The following is a 24,861-nucleotide window of genomic DNA, read 5'->3' as shown; positions in this document are numbered from 1 at the left end:
CATCCAGCTTTCCCATGCTCTGCTATACATCTTCTCTCAGCACCCAGCTTTCCCATGCTCTGCTATACATCTTCTCTCAGCACCCAGCTTTCCCATGCTCTGAAATGGGAAAGCTGTGTGCTGAGGGAAAGATGTATAGCAGAGCATGGGAAAGCTGGGTGCTGAGAGAAGATGTACAGCAGAGCAGAGCTGGGTGCTGAGGACAAGATGGATATCAGAACATGGGAAAGCAGGGTACTGATAGAGGGATTTCAGATCATGGGAAACCTGGGTGCTGAGGGTAAGAGCCAAGTGTCAGCGTCATTATCCTGTACCCCAAGTGTCAGTGTCATTATTCCGTACCCTAAGTGTCGGTGTACGTGGAGGGGGGCCCCGGTCCAAATTTTGCACCAGGGCCCATCAAACTCTAGTTACGCCACTGAGTATTAATCACTGTATTCTACATGAGGGTGCCTACTGCTATCTGGCTCTGCACTGTGCTGTATACAGGCTGTGCTATGTTATATAGCACAGCCTGTATATAGCACAGTGCAGAGCCAGATAGCACAATAGGCACCCTCATGTAGCATACAGCTTGTATATAGCCTATATACAAGCTGTATGCTACATGAGGGTGCCTATTGCTATCTGGCTCTGCACTGTGCTATATACAGGCTGTGCTATATACAAGCTGTATGCTACATGAGGGTGCCTAATGCTATCTGGCTCTGCACTGTGCTGTCTGGGTCTGCACTGTACTATATAGGTCTGTGTACTACATGAGGATACCTAATGCTATATGGCTCTGCACTGTGCTATATAGGTGCTGTGTACTATATGAGGGTGCCTAATGCTATCTGGCTCTGCACTGTGGTATATAGGGGCTGTATACTACATGAGGGTGCCTAATGCTATCTGACTCTGCAATGTACTATATAGGGGCTCTGCACTACATGAGGGTGCTTAATGCTATCTGGCTCTGCACTGTGGTATATAGGGGCTATATACTACATGAGAGTGCCTAATGCTATCTGGCTCTGCACTGTGGTATTTAGGGGCTGTATAGTACATGAGGGTGCCTAATGCTATATGTGTCTGCATTGTGCTATAAGTGGGCTATATACTACATGCTATCTAGGTCCGCATTGTGCTATATGGGGGCTGCTTAATGTTATATGGGGGCTGCATAGTGCATATGGGGGCTACATAATACTATATGGAGGACAATGGGGGCTTCATAACACAATATGGGGGCTGCAAACTACTATACCCCCAGAGTTGTATGTCCCCTCCACCCAGGTGCTGTATGCCCCCCAGAGTTGTATGTCCCCTCCACCCAGGTGCTGTGTACCCCCCAGAGCTGTATGTTCCCTCCACCCAGGTGCTGTATACCCCCTCAGAGCTGTATACCCCCAGAGCTGCATGTCACCCCCCACCTCACAGCTGTTTGTCCCCCCCACCTCAGTCACTGCCCTCTAGAGCTGTATGCCCCCCATTGCTGTATACCCCTTTCCTCAGTAATATATATTCCCCCAGTAATGTGTTTGTCCCCAGCCTCTCTTGTGATGTATATACAGCAGTGTTAGTGTGCTCTATGTGCGGCCATGTCTGTTAGAAAAGCCGGGAGGTGAGTGAGGCTGTTGCCGGCTTCCCAATATTAGAAATATATATACAGGATAAATATATAAAAATAATGTGTGTGTGTGTGTGTGTGTGTGTGTGTGTGTGTGTGTGTGTGTGTGTGTGCTGTATGATGTGTATCTATGTATGTCAGTGTATATGACTGTGTCTAGATTTATGTCTATTTATGTGTTTTTGTGAACTTCTCTTTAAATAAGTATACGTACATATGCCTGTATGTGTATGTATCTGTGCATGTCTATGTGTGGATGGGGCCCACTGAGACTCTTTCGCCCAGGGCCCACAAAAACCTGGAGCCGGCCCTGTGGGTGGTCATGGAGTATCATTGTGTGAGGCCGAGGGAGTAACTTAGTATTAAAAGTTTAAAGACATCCAACATCCAACCAAGTGGACAACACTCTCCAGGATGTTGGCGTATCATATCCAGATCAACCATAAAGAGAAGATTGCATGAATGAAAATACAGAGGGTTTACTGCACAGTGCCAGACACTCATAAGCCTCAAGAATAAGAAGGCTAGATTGGCCTTTACTAAAAAATATTAAAAAACCAGCACAGTTCTGGAAGAACATTCTTTAGACAGAATGATGGAAAGAAAAAAGTATATTGAAGGCATGGTACAGCTCATCATCCAAAGCATACCACATCATGTGTAACACACTGTGGAGGCAGTGTGATGGCCAGGCATGATACAGCTCATGATCCAAAGCACACCATATCATCTGTAACACACGGTGGAGGCAGTGTGATGGCCGGGCATGGTACAGCTTATGACCCATAGCATACCACATCATCTGTAACACACGGTGAAGGCAGTGTAATGGCCAGGCATGATACAGTTCATGATCCAAAGCACACCACATCATCTGTAACACACGGTGGAGGCAGTGTGATGGCCGGGCATGATACAGCTCATGATCCAAAGCACACCACATCATCTGTAACACACGGCGGAGGCAGTGTGATGATCGGTCATGATACAGATCATGATCGAAAGCACACCACATCATGTGTAAAATACGGCGGAGGAAGTGTGATAGCTGGGCATGCATGGCTGCCAGTTGCACTGTTTCCCTAGTATTTATTGATGATGTGACACAGAACAGAAGCAGATGTATGAATTCTGCGGTTTTCATAGACACTGTGTGCTCAAATCCAGCCAAACTGATTGGTCGGCGATTCATAATACAGATAGACCATGACCCAAAACATAAACCCAAAGCAACCCAGGAGTTTATTAAAGCAAAGAAGTGGAATATTCTGGAATGACCATCACCTGATCTAAACCCAATACAGCCGCATTTCACTTGTTTAAGATTAAACTTCAGGCCACAAACAAACAGCAACTGAAAACCGCTCCAGTAAAGGCCGGCAGAGCATTAACAAGGAGGAAAAACAGCGTCTGGTGATGGCCATGAGGTCAAGACTTCAGGCCGTCATTGCCAACAAAGGGTTTTCATCAAAGTATTAGAAATTTACATTTTATTTCCAAATATTTAATTTGTCCATTTACTTTTGAGCCCCTGAAATGAAGCGAATGAGTTTATAAAATGCTTTAGTTCCTCACATTTTTATGCAATCAGATTGTTCAACCCACGGAATTATAGCTGAAAGTCTGAACTTCACCTGCATCTGAATTGTTCAAAATCCATTGTGGTAATGTACAGAAGAAAAATGTGGAAATGTTGTCTCTGTCCAAATATATATGAACCTAACTATAAGTCTATACAGTCATATACACTTACATACATAGATACATATCGTACATGCACACACAGACACATTAGAGATACTTGTAATATGGGGAAGGCGGTAGCAGCCTCACTCACCTCCCCAACTTGTCTCCCGTCTTCCTCCGGCATGTAGCTGTGCGGGCTGACCCTGTGTGATGACCGTCACTTTAGCAGATATGGCCGCACACAGTGCACACTGAGGCTACTGTATATACATCACAGGAGACATGGGGACATATATATCACAGAGGAGGCTGGGGGCATAGACATTACTAGGGGGCCTACATTTTACTGTGGGGACATACACATTGCTAGGATGGGGATAGAAAGCTCTGTGGGGCGTGCATGTTGCTGGGGAGTTCCAGGCAGACAGCTCTGGGGGCATACATGTTGCTGGGAGGGGCAGAAAGCTCTGGGGCATACATGTTTCTGGGGGGCTGGGCAGACATCTCTGGATGGGGGATACATGTTGCATGGGAGAGAGCAGACAGCTCTGGGGGCATACACATTTCTGGGGAGGCAGGCAGCTCTGGTGGGCATATACGTTGCTGGGAGCAGACAGCTCTGTGGGGCATACATGATGCTGGGGCAGACTGCTCTCGGGGGGCATACAAGTTGCTGTGGGGGCTGAACAGACAGCTCTGAGGGATGCTGGTGCTGCGGCTCCTCTTCATCTGTGACACAGGAGTGCATCACGTACTAAGTCCGCCCACAGGTGAACTTCAATGCACACAGCATTCAGCAGCGATCACACAACTGCTGGTTTAAGGAGCTGTCACCCAGCAAAATGCGGCTGGCGACTCGAACACTGCGGTGCCCAGAAATTTGCCATGGGGCCGCAGAACTGATCACCGTTCTTTCCGATGGCGAGTGGGCCCCGTCTGTTCAGAGCCCCAGCACTTGCCAGTTACTGTCACCGGCCCAGGCAGAGAATCCCCATTACTGGGCTCAGGCTCCATACACATTAGATGCTGGGGGGAGAACAGTCGGTCGCTCGGTGGTTTCTCCCGTATACAGGAACGCTCGGCTGTCGGCTCCTGTGTTCTCTATTCTCTGCTGACAGAATCATGTGGAGAGTACACAGGGGGTGCAGCAGTTCGATTATATAAGTGCGGTTGTGTTGTTCTCGGGCTGATGCTCCTGTGTTTCCTTCAGTCTCTGATGACATCACTGCAGCTACGTCATTGGTCACAGCGGTGATGTCACTATGTATGACAACACGTGATCTCTGTTGCCCTTGATTGGCTGTAACTTTTGTGATGGTGACATCACTGTGACCTCAATCACTGAGGATTCGTCCTGACTGGATATTAACCTTATATTTCCCTCCACACACAATCTACATGTTCTGTCTCCTCATATGTTTCCCCTTATTATCTCCAGTAATTGCGTTATTACAGCGGATTCTTTATGATGTTACATAATCATATTCTCCCCATTCAGGTCCCTACAATATTGGATCCTCGCAGTGGAGATCTTCTATAGAAGAGAATTCTCCTGATTGCCCCGTGAAGGATAGATATGGACTGGGACAAGATGGCGGAGAGGATATTACACCTCACCCTAGAGATCCTCTTCCGGCTTACTGGAGAGGTGAGAGATTCTGATGACGTCACATTACATCATTCTTATCTATGGGAATAACAGATGGACAGAACTGCAGAGGTAAGAACTCTGGAAATGTCTGGAGTGAGATTTCTTACTGTGTCTCTCCATAACCAGGATTACACAGTAGTGAAGAAGACCTCTAGTGAGCGCTGTCAGGCCCCTGTGTCTGAGGGATGGGGAAGACCCCTGAGCCCAATCACGGGGCCTCCACCTCACCCCCCGATACATGAGGACATCAATGACCAGAAGATCCTAGAACTCACCTACAAGATGATTGAGCTGCTGACTGGAGAGGTGACACTGCTGGGAATGCTGGGACATTATACAGTAACGCTATGAAGGGATCGGGGGTGACGGTATCATTGTATGTGTCAGGTTCCTATAAGGTGTCAGGACGTCACCGTCTATTTCTCCATGGAGGAGTGGGAGTATTTAGAAGGAAACAAAGATCTGTACAAGGACGTCATGATGGACGATCCCCAGCCCTTCACATCACCAGGTAATAGACAGGACTAAATACACACGGCCTATAATTATCTGTATGTAAGGAATGAATTCAGTCCCTGTATGTGTCTCCTCCAGGTCTATCCAGTAAGAGGACAACACCAGAGAGATGTCCTCGTCCTCTTCTCCCACAGGACTGTAAACAAGAAGATCCCGATGTTCCTCAGGATCATCAGGTAGATGGAGAGAAGGTGCCATGAAATCCCCCTATGATGTGTAGACGCTGTGAAGGTCTTGTGCTCAGTCTTGTTTTATCCTCCAGTATTATATGTGTTATACTTGTGTAATGAGAGCGGTGGAGATGGCAGGATTAGAGCTGATCATAGATGTGACTTCTCCATCGGTCTGTGACTTTTACAATATTTGTTTCAGGGGGAAGATCTGACCCATATTAATACTACAGAGACATATGTGAGGGGTGATGAGCGGAGTAAAGAGGAGATTCCTACAGATAACCGCCCAGGTGAGTAGTGACCACTAAATGCAGAGAAGTCACAGATTCTTCTCAGTCACCGGCTGTGCCTGCTTTATCGGGGTCTTCTAAGAAGAAGGAACAAAACTTATTATCCTAAAAATAAGGTGTAAGAGGTTTCCCGTATATCCTAGACACGGGGAATGTGCAGTTTATAGTGGAATGAACACGTCCCATATAAAATGATGCCTTTTGAGTTTCCATATCCTGATATGGAATTAACATGAAAAAAGTGCAAACTATTGCAAAATGAACACATATTTCATAAAAATAGATGGACAGGTGCATCTCAATAAATTAGAATATCATCTAAAACTTAATTTATTCCAGTAATTCAGTACAAAAACACACATACATTGAGTCATAATATATTCTATAGAGTCATTACACACAGAGGGATCTATTTCACGTTTATTTCTGTTAATGTTGATGATTATGGTTTACAACCAATGAAACCCCAAAAGTCATTATCTCATGAAATTAGAATAATTACCACAAAACATCTGCAAAGGCCTCCTAAGCATTTAAAATGGTCCCTTAGTCTGGTTCAGTAGTCTAATCATTCATGGGGAAGACTGGAGACTTGACAGATATCCAGAAGGCAGTCATTGACACACTCCAGAAGGAGAGTAAGCAACAAAAGGTCATTGCTAAAGAAGATGGCTGTTCAGAGTTTTGTATCCAAGCATAATAATGGAAAGTTAAGTGGAAGGAAAAAGTGTGGTAGAAAAAGGTGCACAAGCAACCAGGATAACCACAGCCTTGAAAGGATTGTTAAGAAAAGGCCATTCAAAAATTTGGTGGCGATACACAAGAGCCACCACACACAGACGTATCTAGGACATGGGCTACAACTGTCGCATTTCTTGTGTCAAAAGCAACTCATGACCAATAGATAACGCCAGAAGCGTTTTACCTGGTTCAAGGAGAAAAAGAACTGGACTGTTGCTGCGTGGTCCAAGGTGTTGTTTTCAGATGAAAGTAAATTTTGCATTTCATTTGGAAATCAAAGTCCCAGAGTCTGGAGGAAGAGTGGAGCTGTTTAAGGGTTAGTGTGAAGTTTCCAGAATCAGTGATGGTTTGAGGAGCCATGTCATCTGCTGGTGTAGCTCCACTGTGTCTTATCAAGACTAAAGTCAGCACAATCGTCTACCAGGAAATTTTAGAGCATTTCATGCTTATCTCAGACCAACAAGCTTTTCGGAGATGTAAATGTCATTTTCAGCAGGACTTGGCACCTGTCCACACTGCCAAAAGTACCAATAACTGGTTTACTAACCACAGTATTACTGTGCTTGATTGGCCAGCAAACTGGCCTGACTTAAACCCCATAGAGAATCTATGGGGTTTTGTTAAAAAAAAGATGAGGGACACCAGACCCAACAATGCAAACAAGCTGAAGGCTGCAATCAAAGCAACCTGGGCTTCCATAACACCTGAACAGTGCCACAGGCTGATCACCTCCATGCCACGCTGCATTGATGCAGTAATTCATGCAAAAGGAGCCCCAACCAAGTATTGAGGCATTTACTGTACATGCTTTTCAGTAGGCGCCAACATTTCATGAGTTTAAAATAATTTTTTCAGTTGGTGTTATAAAATATTCTAATTTTCTGAGATAATGACTTTTGGGTTTTCATTGGCTGTAAGCCATAATCATTATTATTTATTATTATAGCGCCATTTATTCCATGGCGCTTTACATGTGAAATGGTTATACATTATAGGGACAAAGTACAATAATCATAAACAATACAAGGGACGGACAGGTACAGGAGGAGAGAGGTCCCTCCCCGCGAGGGCTCACAGTCTACAAGGGAGGATACAGTAGGTGAGGGTAGAGCTGGTTGTGTGGCGCTATATCAGACTGATGGTTACCGCAGGTTGTAGGCTTGTCGGAAAAGGTGGGTCTTCAGGGTCCTTTTGAAGCTTGTCAGGGTAGGCGAGAGTATGATATGTTGTGGCAGAGCATTCCAGAGTATGGGGGAGGCATGGGAGAAATCTTGGATGCGATGGTGGGAAGAGGAGATGAGAGGGGAGTAGAGAAGGAGATGCTGTGAGGATCAATGGTTATGTGCAGGTAAGTACCGGGAGACTAGGTCACAGATATAAGGAGGAGACAGGTTGAGGATGGCTTTGTAGGTGATGGTTAGGGTTTTGAACTGGAGTCGTTGGGCAATGGGAAGCCAGTGAAGGGATTGGCAGAGAGGAGAGGTCAAACAGTAGTGGAGGGACAGGTGGATTAGTCGGGCTGCATAGTTTAGAATAGATTGTAGGGGTGCTAGACTGCTAGAAGGGAGGCCACAGAGCAGGAGGTTGGAGGTTGCAATAATCCAGGCGGGAGATAATATGGGCATGTACTATGGTTTTTGCAGCTTCTTCGGAAAGGAATGTACGGATCCGAGAAATATTTTTGAGTTGGAGGTGGCAGGAGGTGGAGAGGGCTTGGATGTGTGGCTTGAAAGAGAGATCAAAGTCTAGAGTTACTTACAGGCAGCGAGTACGTGGGACTGGGAAAGTGAGCAGCCATTGACATTGATAAAATACCAGGTTTTTATCATGTAAGAAATCCTACCAAGATGAGTAATTTCAGAACTTTTTCCACCTGTAATGTCATCTATAATATCTAGAAATACTTGGAGAAACAAACTGAAATCTGTTTGAATGGAAAAATAAAAAGCTAAAATAATGTGGTTGCATAAGTTTGCAAAACCATAAACTAATACTGTCTTGAAATAACCTTTGAATGTATGACAGCATTCAGTGTTTTTTGAGCCAGAGCCCATCTCACGGCAGATCTACAATTGGCGATCTTTGACCACTCTTCCCTTCAGTAGCTCCACAGAACTCCCACTGAGTATTGAAGACCATTGAGACGCTAATCTTGCCACTGCAATAAGACAACCTTGGGTAGGTAAGGCAAACAGGTGGGAAAAGACAACAAAAAGCTCTCCAAGGTTTCTTCAGCAGGAACTTCGCAGCTGCAACAGTAACAACTCCACATCTCTGCAGAGTCAAGCTCCTTCAAGATGGACAGCATAGGAATGAGCTATAGCCAGCATAGGGAGGAGTGAGAAGCAGATATTTATAGCAGAATGGAGTGGCTGCAGCTGAGATTACAACTACCTTTTAAATACGTGTAGAATGGAAATGCACCTTAACCCCTTCAGTATCGGATGGCATTAAATACACTCCACCGCAAGGTAAACCATGAACAGGCACTAAAGGGGATCTGCAATCAATAATACGCTGTGAACTTCTGATCCCCTCTCGAAATCATATCAGGCTGTGACACACTTGTGACAAGGAATTAGGTATACGTTATGAGGTCAGAAGCTTCAACTTGTAAGAGACAACATTCATTTGTTTAAGAACCTTTAAAGGTCCAATGTAGCAGGGATCCAACTTGTAGGAAGGCACTTTGAGATGGATGTATCTTGATTAGAGCCATAGGTGGGTCCAGACATCTCATATCTGCATGCCTCTTCATGCTTTTGGGCAATTTCATCAGTGTGCCTCTGGTGTTTTCCCAGATTTTGGAGAAACTTTTAGCGAAGTTGGTAACCACAGGGATCCCCAAAGTAATGCCCACAGGGAAAGGGATGTTGGGTTGATGACCATACACAATGAAAAACGGGCCGATGCGTTGCTCAAATGGTTGTTGTACGACAACTTTGGCCAAGGCAAAAGCTTGACCAGTCCCTGTGGTGAGAAGTGACAAAGTGGCGCAGGAAGTAGGTAAGGACTTTGTTGACACACTCCACTTGACCGTTGAATTAAGGTTGGTAGGCAGTAGTCCCAGGAGACATTCAGCAACTTGCAGGTAGCCCTCCAGAACCGAGAAGTAAACTGGATGCCTCTGGGTGATATGCTGTAGAGCGGTAGACCACGCAGGCGGCAAATATGCTGAGTGAACTTCTCAACGAGTACTAGAGCAGATGGAAGACCAGACAAGGGAGTAAAGTGGGCCATTTTAGAAAATTCATCTACCACCACCCAGATGATGGAGTAACCGGAGTATACCAGAAGGTCTGTGATGAAGTCCATTACAATATGCTGCCAGGGAGCGGGCAGCACAGGAAGTGGTAGTAACTGACCTGATGGAAGCCCAGCATGAGCAGCCAACTTAGACGAGTGACCCCACTATAGAGCTAGCTTCCTGTTAACCTCTAGCAGAAAAAGCTCATGCATAAAAGGCGCGCAACCCAATTATATAAATAACCAATGACTGGTCCATATACTAATCTAAATACAATTTTATTAGGTCCAAAAGCACACACAACACAGAAATATCATAAAACCAATTAAAATGTGCAGAATAGCACAGGTGCAAACACGTTCCCCCTGGGATCAGGTGAGAAAAATATTGCCACACTTAAGATCATGCAAAGAACTGAGCATAATATTCACAGAGATGATTGTCTATACCTCCTGTTTTATATCAATGATAGCTGGCGTAGCGAAAATTATCGCTACGCCAGCTTCACATGCACTCACCTGCCCTGCGACCGTCGCTCTGGCCGGCGACCCGCCTCCTTCCTAAGGGGGCGGGTCGTGCGGCATCATAGCGACGTCACACGGCAGGCGGCCAATAGCGGCGGAGGGGCGGAGAGGAGCAGGATGTAAACATCCCGCCCACCTCCTTCCTTCCGTATAGCCGCCGGCGGCAGGTAAGGTGAAGTTCCTCGCTCCTGCGGCGTAACACACAGCGATGTGTGCTGCCGCAGGAACGAGGAACAGCATCGTACCTGTCGCTGCAGCATAATTATGGAAAAGTCGGAGAATGCACCGATGATACGATAACGACGCTTTTGCGCTCGTTCATCGTATCATCTAGCATTTACACACTACGATGTCGAAAGTGACACCGGATGTGCGTCACTTTCGATTTGATCCCACCGACATCGCACGTGCGATGTCGCAACGTGCAAAGCCGCCCTATGCCTCTGCAGGACCTGGTTGACTTTCCTCCTGTGTGTGGACAGATCAGGGGAGAACACCAAGATGTCATCAAGGCATACTACCACACGAGTAGATAAGATCACAAAAAATGTAATTTACAAATTCTTGGAAGACCTCAGGGATATTGCTGAGCCAAAATGGCATTAATAAATACTCACAATGACCGTTCCTGGTGTTAAAAGCGGTCTTCCATTTGTCCCCCTGGCGTAAGCGGATCAGGTTATACGCTTCTTGAAGATCGAGTTTAGTCAAACTTATGGAGCCTCTGAGATTATCAAACAATTCTGGTATTAGGGACAGCTGATATTTATTCTAGATCATGATTTCATTGACATCCCTCTAGTCAATACAGGGCCAGAGAAAGCCATCCTATTTCTTTACAAAGAAGAAACCAGCTGCAGCTGGGGTGGAAGATTTCTGGATAAATCCCCCACTATATTTTCTTTGATGTACTCAGATATGGTTTGGGTTTCTGCCTGGGACAGAAGGTAGATATGACCTTGAGGAGAAGAGGAGTGGAACTGGGAAGTAGATATATAAGACAATCATATGGTCTTCAGGAGGTAGAGTCTATGCTTCCTTCTTATCAAAGACATCCGTGTAAGACCAATAAGCAGGTGGCAAGCTCAGTAGTTTGACGGAGTAGCCGGTGGTCGAGGAGGACGGTGGGAACAAGACATTTTTTGTGGCAAGACTGGACCCCATGAAGCACTTCTTCGGACCTCCAATCCAAGATTGTCTCGTGCCATGGCAGACGCAGAAGGAAAGAATGGGACAGGAAGGGTAGCACATAGGTGATCTTTTCCAAATGCAACATTGAATGCACCTGAAGTTCCACCAGCTCAGTAATGAATTGATCTTTCTCAGACAAAGCTTTCACGTCAACAGATGACCACACCAAGGGACTTTGGAGACATTTAACAGGAATCTGATACCCGTTCAACCCCGCCTGTTGCATAACGTTTCCTGCGGATTCAGAATCCAGATAAAACTCAGATAGGTGAGCCGGGTGTTACCACAGGAAATGGCCACTGACACAGGCGGAGAACAGATTCTCTTGCCCAGGGTAGCCTCTCCATCAGACCCTAGGCTTGGGAGTTTCTCGATTTCTTTGAACAGGAGTGGATTAGATGTTCAGGACTGCCACAGTAGAAGCACTTTTCTTCGAGGCGATGGACCTCCTGGCGATGTTTTAGCCAACTTCATTTGGTCTACTTGCATAGGTTCAGGAATAGCTATGGAAGATGAAGTCTAACAAGAAAGTAGCACATCTGCAGCACCACCCGGCAGCCAAGGGTCTCACTCACCGCAATCCTGACTGCTCCGCAGGACTTTCTGGATGCAACTGGAGGTGCTCTGCTTGTCAAACTCAGGAATGGGTAAAGCAGTAATCCAGGAACACAATACAACAGCGGCACACTTCAATCGTAAAAGTTTTCTTCTCTTATTGATCTAGGCGTGTGAAAACAGCAGCCACAGATGGTGCAAGCAGGAGCACTGAGCAGGAGGACGATAACTTTGTGCCGATCGGTGCTTCTACGGGTCCACCTCTAGGCTGACGTGCTCAATACAATTCAATACCTGACAAAGGTGAGCACTTCACATGACTTCAATGTGATACAAATACTGACAACCATTAAAATAAATGAACAAACAAGTCTTCTATCGGAGGCAATTAATTTACATATGTAAATAGCCATGATAGTTTTTTTCCTTTTTCTGCGGCCTGAATAAAAATGGCCAGAAATGATCTATCATTTAACCCTAAGGGGCCTTATGCATTTGAATTTATTATCCAGAATGCCTCTTTTTGTAAAAGTGCTTTGTGGCCATCTCCACATCTCGAGAGAGGTTTCAATACTTCAAGACCAGCAAACCAAAACATTTTTGGGTCACCTGAGATTTATTAATCTAGTTGAACTTTAAGGGCAGAGTCACTCGCACAAGTGCAATGTGAGAATCTCACATTGCACTCAGCCCTATTTAAGACAATGCTGCAGCTCAGATATGTGAGTTTTTCCTCAGCCCTAACAGACTGAGGAAAAAATCTCAGCATACTGCGATTGTCTGCGAGAGCCGTGTTACTCATACCCATACAAATCTATGGGTGCGAGAGAAACATCGGACTGCACTTGGATGTTATCCAAGTGCAGTGCGATATACGCACAGACTGACAAAGGAGGAGATTAATCCCTCCCTCTCCACTGGAGCTGTCATTTGATCTCAGAAACAGACCACATTCGCGTGAAACTCGGCTCACACACGTAGCAGATCAGGAGCCGAAGGTCATTAGCATATCGCATCTGATGCTCTCACATCAGAAGAGATATGCAGGTGTGAATCTGCCCTTACCTGTAGTCACTGAACGTGTATGCTCTCTAAAACGTACAAACATGGAGCACATATCTGTCGTTCTTTAGTTTTAGCCAAAATGTCTTTCTGACTTAATAGATTACCGTATTTTTGATTTTATAAGACGCAATGGATGATTATAAGATGCACCCCAAATTTAGAGAAAAAAATATGGGGTCTGTCTTATAATCTGGTGGTATCTTATGTCTTACCGGGGGGTGGACGTAGCAGTGATGGATTGAGGTCTCAGGAGGCTGGGGTGGTGTTGGAGTAGGGTGATGCTGCAGGCGGTGCCGCTGGTGTCCCGGATGCTTGCTGTGGGAGCTGTGAGGCAAGTGTATCCAGAAACTGTTGGCGGTGCGGGCTTCAAAGAAATGACACCCAGAGTCGGTGCGTGCGCAGATTGAGCTATTTGCTCAATGACGAGATCTCATCTGCGCACGCACCACTTCCGGGCACCATTTTCCGTAAATTCTCCGCTGGGAGATCAATGGACTGGTAGGTGGAGTGTGCACGGATTAGTTCTTGAGGCAAGAGTTCAATCTGCGCATGCGCCGAGTCCTGGCTCCATTATACTTGCAAAAGAGGCCAAGAGTAAAGTAAGAGGATTTGGGGGTATGTCAAAAGCAAAAGAAAAGTGAAGGAGACCATTGCAGTCCTGCAGAATCAAAAAGGTGAAACAGTCAACAAGGTGGAACAGCAGGTGGAACTACTAAATTTGTATTTCGTATCTGTTGTCTCCCAAAAAACTAATGCAAGCATCAATGATAATCATGATAGAAATGATGGTCAGGAGGAGTCCAAGTTGACAATAAGCAAAGAATTGATATTAGAACACTTAGCCAAGTTAAAGGAAACCAAGTCCCCAGGTCCAGATAATGGATAATTACGCCCTAGAGTCTTGAGATACCTAAGGAAGTAATAGTACCACTGCCATAATTGTCAATATGTCACAGGAAACTGGAGTGATCCCTCTAGATTGGAAAAGGGAAAATGTCGTTCCTATCTACAAAAAGGGGGAAAAAGGAGGATCCAGGAAATTACAGGCCAGTAAGCCTGACCTCTATAACAGGAAAATTCTTTGAGCAACTTGTCAAACAACATTTACTCAGGTACCTGGATGGGAAGGCATTAATTACCCAGAGCCGCACAGCTTTATGACTAATAAATCTTGTCAGACCAACCTGATTTCCTTCTATAACAGTCACTGAATGGTTGGACTAGGGGAATGCTGTGGATTTAGTATACCTTGACTTCAGTAAGGCATTTGATAAAGTATCACATGATATCCTCATTGAAGAAATAATCAAGTATGTAATCGATAAAAAATCAGATGGATTCACAACTGGCTTAATCATCGGGTGCAATGAGTAATACTAAATGGATACACATCAACCTGGAGGAAAGTCAAAAGCGTGGGCCGCAAGGCTCTGTCCTGGGCCCTGTGCAGTTTAACATCTTTATAAATGATCTGGAAAATGAAATTACTGGGAAACTCCTAAAATTCGCAGATGATACTAAGATAGGAGCAGTACACTACACTATAGGAAAGAAATTGTATTCAAAAGGATCTAGACACACTCGAACAATGGGCTGAGGAGAACAGGATGGTGTTTACCAGGGACAAATGCAAATTCCTACATCTGGGTAAGAGAAATGTAAAAAACATATATACTATCGGAGGAATAGAACTAGGTGATAGCACAGGGGAAAAGGACTGGGGCAGAGTATTGGATCCTAGATTCAACATGAGCCAACAATGTGGAGATGCAGCTAAAAAGGCCAACAAAATTCTGGAATGTATCAAGATAAGCATTGAATCTAGATCAAGAGAGGTAATTATTCCCCTATACTCTGCCCTGGTCAGACCCCACCTGGAATACTGTGTACAGTTCTGGGCATCCCAATTCAAGAAAGACATCGATATATTGGAGCAAGTCCAGAAAAGAGAAGCCAAGATGATAGAAGGTCTGCAAACCCATGTCCTATGAAGTTTGGCTAAAAGATCTAGGAATGTTAGTTTGCAAAAAAGTTGGCTCAGAGGAGACTTAATAGCGGTCTACAAATATCTGAAAGGAAGTCACAGTGCAGAGGGAACTACCGTATTCTCAGCACAAGGAAGTCCAAGAAGCAATGGGATGAAACTAAAAGGAAGGAGATTCAGATTTGACATTAGGAAAAACTTTCTGACAGTGGGGGCAGTCAGGGAGTGGAACAGGCTAAAACTGGAGGTAGTGAGGGCATTCAGAGAGTGGAACAGGCAGCCACGAGAGTTAGTGAGGACAGTCAGAGAGTGGAACAGGTGACCACGGGAGGTGGTAAGCTCTCCATCAATGGAAATCTTCAAGCGGAAACTGGATAAACATATAGCTGGGATGATTTAAGAATGCCTGCACTCGCAGGGGGTTGGACCCAATGGCCCTTGAGGTCCCTTCCAACTCTACCATTCTATGAGTCTATGATATGAAGGGCGCACCACCGACATTTTTAGGATGGCCCTTGCCTCACCCCCTGCAGCAAGCACAGCCCAACGCAGCCTCCTGTAACCCCTCTCCACCGTACCCCGGTAAGCTACATTCGACTTCTAAGATGACTCCCTCATTTTCCTCCCAAATGTTTGGGAGGAAAAATGTGTCATATAATCCGAACAATATGGTAGTTTGATCATGTGCTTCATTTAATAAACATTTGAGATACCTGCATTTAAATTTCTTTTTCAATTGTTGCGCCTGTCTTTCGAAACTTCTATATGTACAGATGATCTTTTTTAGGCGTAATAATTGGCTATATGGTAGCGCTTTTTTGGGAAATTCTGGATGTGCACTTTTATAATGTAATAATGCGTTTTTTGCAGGTTTTTTTCTAAATGTTGTCTGGGTGTCATTGTTCTTAGTTTCTATATTTATATCCATCAAATTCAGTTCGTGTCCCCAAAAATAGATGTAAAATTCATATTCATTTTGTTGATTTTGTTCTAATAGTGTACAAAATCATTGAATTCAACTGCTGAACCTGACCAGACAGTACAGATATCATATATAGTATATAACGGAGGAAAAGTTTGATATATTTTAAGAAGGGATTAGATGTCGTATAGATGACCATTCCAACAAAAAGAAAACAACGTTTTGTTGGGTCCTGTATCAGGACCTGACGAAGCGGCGCTGTAAAGGCTCTCTGCATGAATTGATGCTACAGAAAATACCTCTTGCCACTCAAAATCCTGCAGGGTTAGTAAGGAATCACCTGTGTCTTTTATGAAAGATGGCATTGTACTCAGAGCAGGTTTTAAAGGGACTTAGTTAGCAGGTGTCTGCAGTGCACAATGAAAACCGTATGCTGCAAGGATTAAAATAGAGACTTCAGCCCAGTGTCTGTTATCTCAATCTTACCTGCAGCACAATTTACCTGCAATGTTAGCTTAAGCCTCTCATATTTATCATTAGTGGGTCTCAGCAGCATATGAGCTCAAGTCCGACTCAGTTACACAGATTGAAAAAAGACCTTCGTCCATCTTGTTCAACCTTCATCCACCAATTATATATTTTGTCATTAAATTATTTCTAACTGACAATGTTGTGTGTACTGAGGAAATCATCCAGCCATTCTTTAAAAGTTGTTATAGTATCTGCCATTACTACCTCTTGTGGTCGGCATTCCATAATGACTAACTGTAGAGAACCCTTTCCTATATAGCTGCCCTAATCGCCTTTCTTCCACTCGCAGTGTATGCCCCCTGGTCCTTAGTGTTGCTTTTGGAAGGAATAAGTCATGTGCCAGTCCTTTATATTGATCACACATGCATTTATACATATAAATGAGATCTCCTCTGAGATGTCTTTTTTTTTCTAAGCTAAACAAATCCAACTTTTTCAACCCCTCATCATATGGGAGGCCTCCATTCCTTGCAATAATCTAGTTGCCCTTTTTGAACTGACTCTATCTTCTTAACCCCTTCACCACCGGCCACTAAAACACCCTAATGACCAGGCCATTTTTTGCAATTCTGACCAGTGTCACTTTAACAGGTTATAACTCTGAAACGCTTTAACGGATCCTAGAGATTCTGACATTGTTTTTTCAGGACATATTGTACTTCATGTCAGTGGTAAATTTAGGCCAATATTTTGTGCGTTTATTTGTGAAAATTTTACGAAAATTTCGCAATTTTCAAACTTTGAAATTTTTTGCTTATAAATCTGAGAGATATGTCACACTAAATAGTTACTAAATAACATTTCCCATGTGTCTACTTTACATCAGCACAATTTTCGAAACAAATTTTTTTTTGTTAGGATGTTAGAAAGGGTCAAAGTTCATCAACAATTTCTCATTTTTCCAACAAAATTTATAAAATCATTTTTTAGGGACCACATCACATTTGAGGTGACTTTGAGAGGCCGAGGTGACAGAAAATACCCAACAGTGACCCCATTCTAAAATCTGCACCCCTCACACTGCTCAAAACCACATCCAAGAAGTTTTTTAACCCATCGGGTGTTTCACAGGAACCAAAGCAATGTGGAAGGAAAAAAATGAAAACTTTACTTTTTAACACAAAAATGTTACTTTAGCCATCAAATTTTCCATTTTTACAAGGGAGAAAAGAGAAAATGCACCATACAATTTATTATGCAATTTCTCCTGAGTACACTGATACCCCATATGTGGTAAAAATCAATTGTTTGGGCTCACGGCAGCGCTCGGAAGGGAAGGCGCGCCATTCGAATTTTTGAGCGCAAAATTAGCTGGACTCATTAGCGGACGCCATGTTGGGTTTGGAGAACCCATGAGGTGCCTAAACAATAGAGCTCCTCCACATGTGCCCCATTTTGGAAACTATAGCCCTCAAATAATTTTTCTAGATGTTTGGTTAACACTTTGAATCTCTGGGGGCTTCACAGAAGTTTATAACGTTGAGCCGTGAAACGATATCAGGAAAAACTGAGTACGCAGATACCCTATATGTGATGGAAAGTAATTGTTTGGGCACATGGCAGGGCTCAGAAGAGAAGTAGCGCCATTAGACTTTTCAAGCGCACAGATGTCGTGCTTCACTGATCGGCCACAGCAGGACGCACGGTCGGATGAGATACAAAAAGCGTCGGGGATACGGAAAAAAAAAAGTCATGCCAAAAATTGGCCGATTCGTTATGTGCATCTTTGATCAGCGCTCGGCCGCTGCAGGACACACACTCAGATGAGATGCAAAAAAACGACGCAAGCTACGGACAAAAAAAAAAGTCCCGCCAAAAATTGACCACGGATGCAGATACGTTATCTGCATCACTGATCAGCGCTCGGCAGGACGCACGGACGAATGAGGTGTAAAAACGGACAGGGGATACAAAAAAAATAAATAAAAATATTATACTCGCAGTGCCCAGAAGATTTGCAGGAGGATCACTGACCAGAGGAACTGCAGGAGGAATACAAGGCAGAAGGTGGACAGCTTCTTACAGAAGCAGGAGGCAAGCAGTTGGACAGCTCATCAGAAGACCCAGGAAGGACCCAGCGATGGAGGAAGATGTGATCGGGCCAGTGCAGACCTCGGACGACCCGGTGGAGGCGAGTAGGGGATGTCTGAGGGAGACCAGATGGAGAGGGGGAGGGGGAGACCGGAGAAGCAGAGGCAGAATGAGAGCAGAGTAGAGATCACGGCGGGAGGCAGATCGCGGCAGGGGGCACATCGAGGCAGGGAGCAGATCGCGTCAGGGAGCAGATCGCGGCAGGGGGCAGATCGCAGCAGGGGGCAGGTCCATCACGGGAGCGCGCAGGGACCATCAGGGGGAGCGCACAATACTCACGTGGAGCAGGAGCGGCGGTGGCGGCAGCAGCGGCGGTGTGGTACAAGTACCAGCCGGTGCACGCTGCAGACATGTTGGGGGAGGGCTTCCCAGACCACCATAAGCTTGGGAAGGGCGGTCACCTCCAGATCAGACCGCCCCACTGCACGCTGATTGGAGCGATTGCGCGTCATAGCACGATTGCTCCAATCAGTGCTGCAGGGGCTGGGGGGCACCATGTTTGAGCTCCAGCTATGATGTGCTGCAGCTCCTCATAGCAGGATCTCACGGTATCGCACTGGTTCAGGCATTGTTTTAGCCGAAACCAGTGCGAACAATGTGGTTGGCGGTTCAGATTTGAACAGCCAATCACAATGATCGTCGATGGGGGGTTGCGATGCCACCCCCATGGGGTCAAGCAAACATCTCCTGCTGTAAGAAACAGGGGACATTATTTGAAAGCCGTTGCTATGGCTACGGCATTCAAATGAATTTTAGGCAGTAAAGTTACGTCTCTGGTCGTTAAGTCACGTAAAAATAGCACGTAACTTTACTGCCCGCGGTCGTGATGGGGTTAATATCCTTTTTAAAATGTGGAGCACAAAATTGGATTCCATATTCCAGATGTAGCCTTACAAGTGATGTATAGAGGCGTAACAACACATTGGGATCACGGGATCTAATCTCTCTTTTTATACACCCTAAAATCTTGTTTGCTTTAGCAGCTGCTGCCTGACATTGAGTGCTGCTGCTCAGCTTATTTGTAATCAGAATACCCAAGTCCTTCTCCTGTTCTGTAGTCCTGAGTTTACTTCCATTTAATTTATACGCAGCTATAGGATTACTCTGTCCTAGGTGCATTACTTTACATTTATCAACATTAAATCTCATTTGCCAAGTATCTGCCCATTCCGATATCTTATTCAGATCATTTTGTAATATTGTACTATCACGGTCAGTTTTTAATATCCTACATAGTTTGGTGTCGTCAGCAAAGACTGACACTTTACTACCAATCCCATCCACAAGGTCATTAATAAAGAGATTAAAAAGAATCGGTCCTAGCACAGATCCCTGCGGTCCCCACTGCTGACTATAGCCCATTCAGAAAACATACCATTTATGACTACTCTTTGTTTCCTATCTTTTAGCCAATTCCTTACCCAGTTGCATATAGTTTCCCCTAGTCCTTGCTTCTGGAGCTTCAGTATAAGGCTATTATGTGGTACAGTATCAAATGCCTTTGCAAAGTCCAAATCACATCTGCTGAATTACCAATATACAGATTTGCGCTTACCTCCTCATAGAAATCCAACATGTTGGTTAGAGATGATTTATCTTTCATGAATCCATGTTCTCTGTCAGTTATTATATTATTCTCTCTAATATATCGTTGCATGTCATCCCTTAAAATGCCCTCAAAAACCTTGCACACCACTGATGTCAGACTTATCGGACTGTAGTTGCCTGGATCCACCCTCTTACCTTTCTTAAATATCGGTACCACGTCAATCATTCTCCAATCCTGAGGAATCAACCCTGTTACAAGATAAGATATAGCAGTCTGTCAATTACTGAGCTCAATTCCCTCAATATTCGTGGATGAGTGCCATCTGGCCCGGGGGATTTGTCAGTGTTTAACTTACTCACACGTAGGCGTACTTCTTCTTGTATTACATTAGTTATATTGGGGGGGGGGGTGCTTTGATTTTTTGACTTGTTGAATGATTTCTGGAACTGTCAATTCCTTGGTGAACACAGACGAAAAGTACCTGTTTAATATCTCAGCCTTTTCTATATCCTCTATAATAATCCTGCTATCATCTTTTATGCAGTCGATACAATACATTTTTTTTCCCTTTGGCATTGATATTTATAAAAAATTTTGGGTTTAGTTTAATGTCTTTGGCGATTTTTGTTTCAGTAGCTAATTTTGCTAGTTTTATTTCAATTTTACATTTCCACCCCCTTTTGTGATTAGCAGCTCCTTTCTAGGTAAATGTGCACTGACAGTCTGGTGTGGACGGGCTGGTTTCTGGCCCAACATTATCCTGCTAGCGGGCCAGGCTTATATCTAACAAGGAACTGGTGGCAGACTACCGAAACGGAAAAATCCTGTTTCACTGGAGCTAATAAAAATGGTCTGTCGGCCTGTCCAGGTTGTGAGCGAGCAGGGTGTTGCATCGGTGGTTGCACAACCCACTCTCTCTCCCATCCTGTTCCTCTCTGTGCCCGCGTGCACAGGGTGTGTCAGTGCCAAGCAGACTTTACATACACATTGCAGCCACGGAACATCACGTGTTGGTGGAAGTGACGAGGTTATATCACGTAGCTCTGACGTATTAGAGACGTCAGGGTGGGGCTGTGAGGTGTACACACGGGTCGCTCCATAAACACACGAGTCCGCTCCGTACAGACACAGCTCTGTACATCTCCCACACACGGGTCAGCTCTGTACACACACAGCACTGCTATGTACATCTCGCACATACGGCTGCGCTTCACACACACACATACGTACATATACATATTTAAAGACAAACTCACAAAAATACATACATAGATACACATCATACATGCATACAGGCACACACAGCTCTGCTGCATACACACAGACACACACACAGCTCTGCTGCATACACACAGACACACACACACTTCTGCTGCATACACACAGACACACACAGCTCTGCTGCATACATACAGACACACACACAGCTCTATTGCATACATACAGACACACACAGCTCTGCTGCATACATACAGACACACACAGCTCTGCTGCATACATACAGACACACTGCTCTGCTGCATTCACAGACACACACAGCTCTGCTGCATACAGACACACACACAGCTCTGCTGAATACATACAGACACACACAGCTCTGCTGCATACAGACAGACACACACAGCTCTGCTGCATATACACAGACACACACACACAGCTCTGCTGCATACAGACACACACTCACACACACACAGCTCTGCGGCATACATACAGACACACACAGCTCTGCTGCATACAGACACACACACACACCTCTGCTGCATACATACAGACACACACAGCTCTGCTAAATACATACAGACACACACAGCTCTGCTGCATACAGACAGACACACACACAGCTCTGCTGCATATACACAGACACACACACACACAGCTCTGCTGCATACAGACACACACTCACACACACACAGCTCTGCGGCATACATACAGACACACACAGCTCTGCTGCATACAGACAGACACAGCTCTGCTGCATACAGACAGACACACAAAGCCCTGCTTCATACAGACAGACAGACACACTCGGCTCTGCTACAGACAGACACACTCGGCTCTGCTACAGACAGACACGTGGCTCTGCTACAGACGGACACACGTGGCTCTGCTACAGACGGACACACGTGGCTCTGCTACAGACGGACACACTCGTCTCTGCTACAGACGGACACACTCGTCTCTGCTACAGACGGACACACTCGTCTCTGCTACAGACGGACACACTCGTCTCTGCTACAGACGGACACACTCGTCTCTGCTACAGACGGACACACTCGTCTCTGCTACAGACGGACACACTCGTCTCTGCTACAGACGGACACACTCGTCTCTGCTACAGACGGACACACTCGTCTCTGCTACAGACGGACACACTCGTCTCTGCTACAGACGGACACACTCGTCTCTGCTACAGACGGACACACTCGTCTCTGCTACAGACGGACACACTCGTCTCTGCTACAGACGGACACACTCGTCTCTGCTACAGACGGACACACTCGTCTCTGCTACAGACGGACACACTCGTCTCTGCTACAGACAGACACACTCTGCTACAGACACACTTGGCTCTGCTACAGACAGACACACGTGGCTCTGGGTGGCCCACACACGCGGCTCTGGGGGGCTCACACACGCGGCTCTGGGGGGCCCACACACGCGGCTCTGCGGGGCTCACACACGCGGCTCTGCGGGGCTCACACACGCGGCTCTGCGGGGCTCACACTCGCGGCTCTGCGGGGCTCACACACGCGGCTCTGCGGGGCCCACACACGCGGCTCTGCGGGGCCCACACACGCGGCTCTGCGGAGCCCACACACGCGGCTCTGCGGGGCCCACACACGCGGCTAGGCGGGGCCAGGCCATACATCTCAGCGGGGGGGAGAAGCCCATACAGCTCATAGGGGCCCATAAACCGGGGGCGGGAAGGGCACATACCACTCAGGTCACGGAGGAGAGGGGGCCCACAGTCACACAGCGCCGTGGTGGGGGTCGCTGGCTGGCAAAGCGCCTCCTGGCTCCTTCATCTGTGGGACTGAGCAGGACGCCGGGCGGTAGCTCCGCCCACAGATGAAGTTCAAACCAGGAGGTCTGCGTGCCTTAAAGGGACGGCGCTGCAGATTACTGCCGTGTACTGCGGTCCCCGGAACTCGGCCTGGGGGCAGCAGAACTGACAGCGAGTGGGCCCCGGCCAAGGGGCAGCAGAACTGACGAGGCCGAGTGGGCCCCCCCGGCTCTCCGGGGCCCCGGAATTTGCCCGTATGTGCCGCGTGTTGACGCCGGCCCTGTCCACACTGTAAACCCCTCCTGACCCCACACATAACTTTCACCTCATCCAGCACCATGACAACCATCACAGCAGAGTCCTGCATACATGGAGGAGCTGATCATGTGACCCCTGACTGCTCCCCTCCATGTGAGATCATCACAGGTCCTGGAAGCACAGAGCAGCCATATATCTAGGGTTGTGGCTAAATCCCAGTGGGTAGAAGGACCTTGGGCATGACAGGCTTGGTTGGTTGGCATGGTGATGTTTCCTCCCATCCACTATACTGATGCAAGGTGGGGCTTCACCCCCCCATCTGGAGCTCTTACCTCCAGACCCCCGATTCTATTATAACCAACTCCATGCGAACGTGGACTTTAAAGAAAAATGTATCTTCCTGGTATCAGCTATGTCGGCGGAGGTCCCGCCCCTTCTGGTCACATGGGCGTGACATCAGCAGAGGTCCCTTTGGCCACTGGGATTTAGCAGTTACCATATATCTAGTGTGCGGCTCTGCAGGTGGAGGTGTGTGGAGATTCCCCGTTCTTCTCTATCAGGTTTGGTCATTATTCACACTCGCCTTCATTCTGTTTCTCTTTTCTTTTGTGAGACATTAGTTTTTCATGGTGATTAAAAAACTCTAATTTCTAGACATATGAAGTTCTCTACCAGATTTATACTGATGTCATCACGTTAGGATTTTTTCTTGTACTTTATGTTTTTACATCAGCTCATTTGCTTCTCATTTCAATTATTATTACATGAGATACTGAAAATTAATCTATATAATTTTCAGAACTATCATGGATGGATATGGACAGAAACAAGATGGCGGAGAGGATATTACACCTCACCCTAGAGATCCTCTTCCGGCTTACTGGAGAGGTGAGAGATTCTGATGACGTCACATTACATCATTCTTATCTATGGGAATAACAGATGGACTGGAGAGGTGAGGACTCTGGAAATGTCTGGAGTGAGATTTCTTACTGTGTCTCTCCATAACCAGGATTACACAGTAGTGAAGAAGACCTCTAGTGAGCGCTGTCAGGACCCTGTGTCTGAGGGATGGGGAAGACCCCTGAGCCCAATCACGGGGCCTCCACCTCACCCCCCGATACATGAGGACATCAATGACCAGAAGATCCTAGAACTCACCTACAAGATGATTGAGCTGCTGACTGGAGAGGTGACACTGCTGGGAATGCTGGGACATTATACAGTAACGCTATGAAGGGATCGGGGGTGACGGTATCATTGTATGTGTC

General features: G+C 45.9%; 1 protein-coding gene across 1 annotated transcript; it reads left to right on the top strand.

Annotated features, from left to right (window-relative positions):
* Positions 1 to 4,800: 4,800 nt before the first annotated feature.
* On the top strand, positions 4,801 to 24,827 carry LOC142313014 (uncharacterized). The gene is made up of 7 exons (XM_075352002.1): positions 4,801 to 4,946; positions 5,076 to 5,255; positions 5,337 to 5,460; positions 5,544 to 5,641; positions 5,838 to 5,928; positions 24,390 to 24,478; positions 24,603 to 24,827. Exons 1-7 carry the CDS (start codon positions 4,875 to 4,877, stop codon positions 24,825 to 24,827), a joined length of 879 nt encoding a protein of 292 aa, XP_075208117.1. The 5' UTR covers positions 4,801 to 4,874.
* Positions 24,828 to 24,861: the final 34 nt, after the last annotated feature.

This window comes from Anomaloglossus baeobatrachus, chromosome 5 (assembly GCF_048569485.1).
Source record: "Anomaloglossus baeobatrachus isolate aAnoBae1 chromosome 5, aAnoBae1.hap1, whole genome shotgun sequence".
NCBI classification, from domain to species: Eukaryota; Metazoa; Chordata; class Amphibia; order Anura; family Aromobatidae; genus Anomaloglossus; species Anomaloglossus baeobatrachus.
Note: the sequence above shows the minus strand (reverse complement) of the source record. Positions and strands in the feature narration are given on the sequence as shown.